General features: G+C 41.6%; 1 protein-coding gene across 1 annotated transcript; it reads left to right on the top strand.

Moving 5' to 3' along the window:
- Window positions 1-200: 200 nt before the first annotated feature.
- On the top strand, window positions 201-1,272 carry LOC125176927 (olfactory receptor 51I2-like). Its single transcript, XM_047878863.1, has one exon. It carries the CDS (start codon window positions 328-330, stop codon window positions 1,270-1,272), a length of 945 nt encoding a protein of 314 aa, XP_047734819.1. The 5' UTR covers window positions 201-327.
- The last annotated feature ends 8,970 nt before the right edge of the window (window positions 1,273-10,242 follow it).

The raw sequence follows: 10,242 nt of genomic DNA, 5'->3' as shown, positions 1-10,242 counted from the left end.
TGGAGAAAGATTTGATTCTTTCTGTAAAGAACACACAGAGACAACAAGAATAAGGGATAATATCTGACCCTCAAAAAAGAGTCAAAGGGTATCTGTGGAGACGGATTTGGAGCCCATGACCCATCTGTGGATATGGTAAGACTATAGAAGTTCCGAAATATAACTAACAGCCTCTTACCTGTTCCTTCCTGACCCTTTCATGATCTGTCATGGACTCTAAGTATCATTGCCCCTTCCATCCTGAGGACAGTGACCACTCCTGATCTTCCACTTTCTGACCTCACTTTGCTCTGGTTCTCTTTCCCCAAAAGCCACTCAGGGATCCTCATGGGAAGTTTTGGGACTAATACCTCTAGCACCACCAGCTTCACACTAACAGGCTTCCCAGAGATGGAGGGCCTACAGCACTGGTTAGCGGCCCTCCTCTTGCTGCTTTATGCTGTCTCCATCCTAGGTAACATCCTAATTCTCTTCATCATAAAGGAGGAGCAGACCTTGCACCAGCCTATGTACTACTTCCTTTCTCTGTTGTCTGTCAATGACCTGGGCGTGTCCTTTTCTACATTGCCCACGGTACTGGCTGCCTTGTGCTTTCATGCCCCAGAGACTGCCTTCGACGCCTGCTTGACCCAGATGTTCTTCATCCACCTTTTCTCCTGGACAGAATCTGGGATCCTGCTGGCCATGAGTTTTGATCGCTATGTGGCCATCTGTAACCCCTTGCGTTATTCTTCAGTGCTCACTGATATCCGTGTGGCTCACATGGGCATATCCATCATCATCCGCAGCTTCTGCATGGTCTTTCCATTGCCATTCCTTCTGAAGAGGCTGCCTTTCTGTAAGGCCAATGTGTTAACCCATTCCTACTGTTTGCACCCAGACCTGATCCGCCTGCCCTGTGGAGATACCACCATCAATAGCATGTATGGCTTGTTCATTGTTATCTCCGCCTTTGGTGTAGACTCGGTGCTCATCCTCCTCTCCTATGTGCTCATACTGCGCTCTGTACTGGCCATTGCCTCCCAGGAGGAGAGGCTTAAGACACTCAATACATGTGTGTCACACATCTGTGCTGTGCTCATCTTCTATGTACCCATGGTTAGTGTGTCCATGGTTCATCGATTTGGGAAGCATGCCCCTGAGTATGTGCACAAGTTAATGTCCCTGGTATATCTCTTTGTGCCTCCAATGCTCAACCCAATTATCTATTCCATTAAGACTAAAGAAATTCATAAGAGGCTACACAAAATGTTTTTTAAGCCTACGCTTTGATCAGGGAGAGATCTTCTGGGAACCTAAGTACCCTAGGAGTTTGTTGTTCTTGCTGATTTTGGCCCTGGAGCGTTTCAATCTCCTCCTGTAAATGTACCTCTGCTCGGTATCTGCTATTAGTTGTATGGGACAGCCTGGGTATAACCCATTAACTCAATACATCGGACTGCCTTACGCTGTAATTAACTATGTCACAAGTTGCCACAGATGACTTCTCTCAGATCTAACAAGGAAGAGGGTCTTCAATTACACTCTTTTATTTGTCCCAATGAACTAGTTACATCTATGCTTTCAAGTAAATCTCAAAACAGACAAACACCTATGTAAACCATGCTATAACTGAAGATTGTTACTTGAGATCAAAGGTATCACCTAATACATTTTAAAGGAATAATACTTCGAGTATCTTTAAACTTTAAAAATTAAAGACACACAATAGCTGTGGCCAACTTTTGACTTTTGAAATAAATAAGACTATTTATGAGTCTTATAAAATGGAACCTATATGCTTGACATTCTGACTATGCAATACAAATGTTTACACCTGAACTTTACAAGTTAAAACAAGAAGAAAAAATTTGTGGGAAAAATCATATATTTCTATTCCTTGGACTTGACTTGGGGGATGACTAACTTTCTTCTAGAGAGCTAGTTAGCACTCTAAATGGAAGGTTAACAGATACCAGTGATTGATGGTATGGTGGGGCGAGTCTGCTTCAGAGGCAACAGCAGTTGGGCCCACAATTTGCTGGAATATGGACTTTCATGGCTTTAGTGAGCACCCAAGCCCAGAGACTTCAGCACATGCTAGAGTAGAGCTGTAGAGTAAAGTAGAGAAGCTGAAGAATATCAGGACATTCAGAGAGCATAATCCCTGTAGAGTAACAGCCAGGAGGAGAGAGTAATCATCTGAGAATTCATGCAAAACACATAGAGCAAAACCCACATAAGGCACGTGAACACTTGACAGAAGTAAACACAAGCACGGCAGCTTTCACTGGACAGAGGGCAGGCTATGGCATATGTCAGCTCTGTTGGATGACTGGAGGAGGCAGACACTGAGGCAGAAACTTAACACTTTTTAAAGAAACGTCCTTTTCCATATTTGTTTTCTCAAATCATCATCAAATAACTTTTAAAAAATAAAGCCATAAGGACTGAGTGACATGACATTGCCCTAAACATAGCAACAATATATATCTGAATCTTCTCTGAACACCACCTGAATGCAAAATTCACCATCCATTACAAAAAATGAAACAGAATAAAAATATAGAGATAACATCTTCGACAGTATTGGACGACAGAGAAATGACAAGTACCTTCGAACAAGATAGTTATAGCCAAAGCACAAAGTTAGAAAGTATTTGGTAGGGAGCAGTGGAGTGAAGGGTAATAACCAAACTTATTCCAACAAGAAATGCCCCCCCATCACAAACATTCACCCCCAACAGGAGAGGATGGTAACCTAAACAGAAATCTGGGCAGGTGACCTTGAGATTGACTGGTGAAACTGGGAACAAGCCTTACAAGGTCCAAGTCCTCATGCACCTGAGAGGATCAAGCAATGCTGTGGTGCTCCTAAGCATTTGAGAATCTCAGAAATGTTCAACAAATAAGCTTTTCCAGGAGGTTTTAACCTCAGCCTTAAGGAAACCAGAGATAAATAGATAAAGATCACTGAGTAAGGAAGACTGTACTGATGACAGGTGCAGGCTATAGAGGAAGCAGGTGCAAGATAGCGCCACAGTACAGAATAAAATTCTCAACTGCATGTACCCCTTGGAAGGAAGGTTTGGAGAGCTCTAGGGTTGGAACAGAGGGAGGGAGCTAGACATCTTCTGGAAACAGTCTTAGCTCTGAGACACACAAGTGGCCTCAAAAATAGGTGTTCCTTTGCACTGTTTGCACAATAGACGGCGCCCGAGAGCCACAAAGCTGGAAAAGCTACCGGCCATCCCCTCCCAGTCCAGAGAATCCCCCTCCCAGTCACCTGGAAAACCATCCTTCTCTATGTATGGGTCCAAAAATCGGATATAAACTAACTCTCCACACAGATATGAGCGAAAAAGAAAGGAAGGAGAAAGATTAACCCACGGCCCTTAAAGTCATGCTTACAATTACAATGGGAATCTTTCCTCTTCTTTTAAAACTATTTTTATATCCTAATGCTTTGGTATCTATAACTGAATATCAGAAACCATATGGCTGACTTCAGTATTTCATAGGTTCTCCAACCACAGAATTGAAAAGTCACAGAATAAGGGGCAGAGTGAATGCTAGGTGTAACACAAAGTATTTCTGTCATCATTTTGTTCAGTGATGCCTTATTTATTCCTTTAGCAAACACGCATGGAATGACTAACCTGTGCTGAGCACTGGGGCGGGGGCAGTGATAAGCACTGCTTCCTGATAACAAAGAGCATGTGACACTGGGAATGTTTTCTTGTGTGTGTCTCACCAGTTGAATATAAATGTGCTGGGCTAAGCTCTGAGTAAGTAAGGGATCACTGCACAAAAAAAGTGAGAAATCCCTTTCATTGTTCTAGAACTGTTCACCTGCCAATCCTTAGTTGGACAAGGACCACTGGGGTGTACACACACACACGCACACACACACACACACACACACACACGCACACACACGCACACACACACACACAGTAAATATGACCTATGCATACTGACTGTGAATTAAAGAAAAATATACTGAGGAGGCAGAAAATTAAAAGTTCTTAATTCATTAATACAGAAAAAATCCTTTACATTTATTCATGTATATATGTATATGTTTTACTGCTGCCTAAAAAATATTGATCAAGTTACTAATTAACAGTATGTTAAAAGAAAAGTTTTCTTTTGGACATAAATTGCATGTGTTCAAACTGGTAAGGTTAGTATTTAATCTGATATCTAAATAAATGATACATTTATAAACCCGTTTATAATATTTCGTGTGGTTTGAAGGCTAACACAGTTAAGAAAGTGTATTGAAAATAAACCAGGATTGATTTAAAACGCATGTACAGGGGCGCCTGGGTGGCGCAGTCGGTTAAGCGTCCGACTTCAGCCAGGTCACGATCTCGCGGTCCGTGAGTTCGAGCCCCGCGTTGGGCTCTGGGCTGATGGCTCAGAGCCTGGAGCCTGTTTCGGATTCTGTGTCTCCCTCTCTCTCTGCCCCTCCCCCGTTCATGCTCTGTCTCTCTCTGTCCCAAAAATAAATAAACGTTGAAAAAAAAATAAATAAAACGCATGTACAATTAATTGTCCAATTTATACCTAAGATGTGTCTTTTAACTTTCTTTCTTCCTAATACCTGTAAACTTGTTTTTCTACATTATTTGTAAAAATGTTCTTGCACATATTTGGATGCTAAATGTTGGATGGTAATAGAATGTAATCATTAATCTCCATCCTTGCTGAATAAATGAAATGAGAGCTATTTCCATTCCAGTGTTTGTAACCCAGGCGTATAAAGTTTTGGATATATGTTTCGCAGGAATTTCTTTGAGTTTCAGATTTATTTTACTTGCTTCTATATTTCATGTAAGATTTGTTTATGAAATTTCTGACTCCAGAATTTTGTGTTAAAATCCACCGTAGATTTAGTTTATACAATGTCATGTCAAATGTCCAATACAGAAAAGCCACTGAACACTCTGTCTCTTCTAAGCTGTTTAATATTCACAGAGGATTTTGTCTCAGTCAGGGACAATATGCTTGACCACCAAGACTAGTATTTAAAGTTGACTCGGAGCCACTGTTGCTTACAGACTGTCTTCTGGGGAAAGAATACAGACAGCCATTCAGGAAGCTTCTTACTCCCAGGTTGTAATATGGGATATTTGCCCTAAAAAATAGCCTTGTGGTTCCCAGGCTTCATGCTGCTCTGCACAGTTCTCATAAACGTTAACTACAGTCTCACGTTCTCTGTCACACTGCAGTCATTCCCAACGTGGCCTAGCTATGCAAGGGGGTATTTAAAAGGAATAGTTAGTAAACACATCTTGCGAGACTTTTTCATAACCCTACCATCTCCCTTCAGGCAGTTTTCTCTCGCAGACCCTAATGACTAAATTCCATAATCACAGAGCCCTTAAAACGAATATGGTGCCTCCCATGTTGTAAGTCACAATAAATACTTTTGGAGGGATAAAGGAATCAGCTGTGTTTCTTTTAAGCAAACCAGAAGTAAAGATTGTAAGGAAAATAGTGTGTCACCAGAATTATATCCACTCCACTAAAAAAAAGTGCTTTTTTTAGATTCAGGATTGAATAAAGGATAGTGACTAATATCTGTTCTAGGAAAAATGGAGATTGAGAAAAAATTTTTTTTATCAACACCATTACTGGCCGTAAATGTTGTAAGATCAAGCTTGTCCAATAACCAGCTTTGTCTGTTGCATTTCTATTAATTGAGACCTGTTTATAATCTAAATTTTTCATAAAGCTTGCCACACATCCATGCTTTGGATGAGTGATGCATGACTCCAGAAATGTATCATAAGTTTTGGCTGGGGGCTATACTTTCTTTGTGAAGAATGTTGGGGGCTTATGCAAAGTTCAACGAAATAGCCAAGTTTAGGTGGTGTCAGCTGACTCCTGAGGGACACATGTACAAAACAGACTCAATCAAATAATCATTTAACAGATAAAGTATCTCCTCTATTTATTTTCTTACATATATTTGATAAAGAAGTTTTCCACGGGTAATAGCAGAAAAGAAAAAGGAATAAAAACACTTCATATGAGAAATATGAATACAAACCACATACACCTACACCTAATCTGACAAATCCATTGAACAAGCTGTTGGCCTCTGACTTTGGCTTGAAAGATCCTCTAGAGGTTCCCAAGTATTATTTGAAACTGACCCCCATATTCTGAGGACAGGAAGAACCCGGAGAAAGATGCAGGCCGCCCCAGATCTGTAGGTGGCAGATTTAACAAGGAAACTTACATACTAGATTTGTCCTGGATGACCCAAGGCCAGTACATCTTCACACCTGCTGCCAGAATCTTAAAAGTTTATATAGAAGGGGTCGCCTGGGTGGCTCAGTCAGTTAAGCGTCTGACTTCAGCTTAGGTCATGATTTCGCAGTTCGTGGGTTCAAACCCTGTGTTGAGCTCTGTGCTGACAGCTCAGAGCCTGGAACCTGCTTTGGATTTTGTGGATTCTGTGTCTCCCTCTCTCTCTGCCCCTCCTCCACTTGTGCTCTCTCTGTCTCTGTCTCTCTTTCTCTCAAAACTAAATAAACATTAAGAAAAAAAATTTAAGTTTCTATGGAGGTTTTACCTGGGCTCAGTCATGTATATTTTATAGAAGGTTTCAGCAAGACATGACTATCTCAAGATCATTTCCTTGGGGCTGCGTTAGGGAGAGGGAAGACAAACTCTATGCACATTCCAAGGACAGGGTCAGGGGTGAGGAGCCCCCACTGCTGGGGTCCAGCTCTTGGGTCAACCAGCAGTCACGACTTCTCCATGACCTTCCCAACAGACATTCGTGTTCAGGTGCTGCTTGATAAGAGGTCCTCCTCTTCCCCTGCATGGGGTAATTGCTCAGCAGGGACCCAATTACTTGTTTGAAGTTGGGAAGATAGTAATTCACAAAGTGACTGCTGACTTCATGACCTGTTCGTTGTTTCTATGAAACTTGAGCCCTCTTCAGGGCACACACCCCACTGAGCTGTCTGGAGGGCATTCCTGTGCTCAGTGCACAGCCACCAACACATGGATCCCCTCTTTCCTGAACATGAAACAGAGTGTTGCAGGGTCCTGAGTCCACCCTGCATCAGCACGGTGGGAAAATGTGTGCAGCTGACCAAAGAGGGTCGGATATTCTCCTGACGAGGCAATGCCCTTACTGGGGAGAACCATAACCCAGAAGAAAGATCATCTGTACCCCTGATTCTGGGGAAGAGCGCTACTCATCCTGCTGAATCACAACAGCAGCAGCAAAGCTGTCCCATCCTAGCAGAACTGATCAAGTGTGGAGATGGCTTCCTGGAGGTTGGGTGAACCTCAGTGGGACTGAGAAAGTGGGGCTGATGGTCAGCTATGCCCAGGGGCCTGGTCATAACCCTCTGCTACCCTGCTCTCATTTCTGAGGGTTCTCCCACTTCCTGGGCTCACACAGAAATTAATTGCATGGAAGGCCACACAACATAGAGGTGTGTTTTCTCAATTCTGCGTCACATTCTAGTTGTATTGATTTTACTGTGAGTCTTACTATGAGGCATGGGGGTCAGGAATCCTACCCTACTGTAAGTCTTGTTCTAGTTCCATCTCTTTATTGACCCACCCAATGCAGGCCCTGGAGGATGAACTATGCACCCCTGACAGGCAATGCAAAAGCATGACCTTTATTACTCAGACATTTTCCCCCACAAACCTCAGTATTGTTCCCCTGCAAACTTAGCTGAGCCAAGTTCAGTATGTAGTTTTCTTAGATAACCTAATTTTCTTTTTTCTTTTTCTTTTTTTTTAACTCACACTTGTTTTCTTTTTTCATGTTTATTCATTTTTGAGAAAGATAGAGACAGAGTGTGAATGGGGGAGGAGCAGAAAGAGAGGGAGACACAGAATCGAAGCAGGCTCCAGGCTTCAAGCTGCCAGCACAGAGCCCGAGGTGAGGCTCGAATCCATGGACTGCGATGTCACGACACCTGAGCCGAAGTCAGACGCTTAACCTACTGAGCCATCCAGGTGCCCCGTGACCTAATTTTCTAAGGCAGAACTAAGGGGCATATAATAAAAGAAGTGTAAAATATTCTTTTCTCTTTTCAGTTGGCCAAATCCAGGTATTTTCCCATGTCAATAGGGAAAAAGGTTGAGTTTAAAGAAAAGCTTGTTAAATAAAGAAAGACAAGAGAAAGTTTCCATTTTAGCAAAAAGCAGGGCTTAATCTCCACCGTCTGGGGACGGAAGACACAGTAGTAGCCCTAAGTTCTTCCGAAGTACTTCATAAGAGGAGGAGAAATATAGGAATGTTTCTTCCTTATCCCCTGTAAACAAGCCACATTGGTAACTGAAAATGAAGAAAGAAGGGAGGAAATAAAGTGGAGAGGAGCCAGCGGCACGTATAGGAGGCTCCTATTCCAGTGCTCCTTGTCCTTTCTTCTTTCTACCCTTGACTGTCAATGTTAGGCCTGTAGTGAAAAGGTCGTCTTCTTCTTCTCCCTGGGGTTGGAATCAGAGAACGTTTTCCTCATTTTCATATATAGAAGGGTCCCCAACCCTTGCCTTTGCACCTATGTAATAATTTAATCTGACTCTCAAGGCATAATAAATTACTACTCTTATTATTAACTGATGCAATGCTTCTTGTATGAATCAAAAAGCATTATTGGGGTGCCTGGGTGGCTCAGCTAAGCATCTGACTTTTGTTCTCAGCTCAGGTCTTGATCTCAGGGTCATGAGTTCAAGCCCTCCATGGGGTGTGGAGCCTACTTAAGAAAAAATGTATATATATATATTACTTAAACTGACTGAAGACCATAGTCTGACTCATTATTTCCCATTTGAACTCATGCTGAGTTATGTTACAAGGGCACTGACATTATGATTCTCTTATTTCACTTATGGGCATATATGGAACCCGGAATCCCAAATGCTTATATTGTTTCCATTCAGAAATAGTTCCCTCCCTTTGGCACTTGATACTTCACTTTCATATTCCCCTAGGGAGGGGGGGGTGGATGATGGGTATTGAGAAGGGCACCTGTTGGGATGAGCACTGGGTGTTGTATGGAAACCAATTTGACAATAAATTTCATATTAAAAAAAAGAAAACTCTAGATAACTTTATGCTCAGCTGTGCTGGGGTATCTGGCCCAGTTTCCCTTGTGTATAGGTCGATCTCAATAGGGCATCTCCTTTAACTTAGTCTAGATGTAAGCCCAAACCTCACCTGAGAGTACTCTAATTCTGCCAAGGAATTTCTTATTGTATCCTACCTCCCTGGTATCAAGGAAAGAGAATGCAGGAAAGCCGATCTAATAGAAGGTGCAAAATAATTATTTTCTAGTGTCTAAGTCATAAATTCTCTATTGCCTCTCCCAGGGCTTTTTAGCTAGAAATTCTAGAAAGACATGATTTTTGACATCTGTTACCACATCATTATGTAGAAGAAAATTAAAATCCCAAGAAAGGAAGACAAAGAAAAATCATTTTATTAGTACAATGTTGAAAAGAAAAAAGGTCTATGGTTCAGATATTGAACCTCCCTGTGAGAGGATGGTTTAGTGAGCAGATGAAGGAAGCAGAGAAGAATCTGGAGTTTCTTCTAGATGTCAGCTTCTTTCAGCTTTCTGGGGTCATACATCGTATAGCAAGTTCTGACAATACATCAAATTTCACTTTGTGCTTTGAGTGTTTTGAAGCACTCATGAATGTTCAAGGTGACAGTGATGGTGAAGGGAAGGATAACTGTGGTAATGTTAATAGTGAGGCCAACTCGACAGAGGGTGGTCCTTGTTGGGGTTAGACACACAGAGTGGAGATAGACAAGAACTGAGTCTCATCTGAATCACCTATCATCTATATTATTCTGAAAAACTGACTTAATTCTCTACACCTCATGAGATTGTGATGAAAGTTAAATGCATTAAATCACATCAATTTCTTATAGAACCAGACACTTTTAGTGATGACACTCAATTTATTAGTTATTATAATATTGGTAATAGCTCTGTTATTAAAAATGATTCCTAGCTTACATCACTCTTCCTCAGGAAAATGTTATCTAATCACCAACATTCACCTCTCTATGAATGCCACTGAGGTTTGCTGATTGTACTACCATTTCTTTTGTGTTATCTCCACTTTCTGATCTTTTACTTTTCCCACACCACACACATCTATTTTATTATTTGTGATTGAAGATGATGACGGTGATGATGACAATAACACCACGGATGAAGACTTATGGCTACAGTCAATATCAGATATTAAAGGCAAGCGTGAAAG

Source organism: Prionailurus viverrinus, chromosome D1 (genome assembly GCF_022837055.1).
Source record: "Prionailurus viverrinus isolate Anna chromosome D1, UM_Priviv_1.0, whole genome shotgun sequence".
Lineage (NCBI taxonomy): Eukaryota > Metazoa > Chordata > Mammalia > Carnivora > Felidae > Prionailurus > Prionailurus viverrinus.
This window is presented reverse-complemented; position numbering and strand designations above follow the sequence as displayed.

Bases quoted from the DNA above. Each gene is read 5' to 3' on its own strand.
- LOC125176927 (XM_047878863.1), top strand. From the start codon at position 328: ATGGGAAGTTTTGGGACTAATACCTCTAGCACCACCAGCTTCACACTA.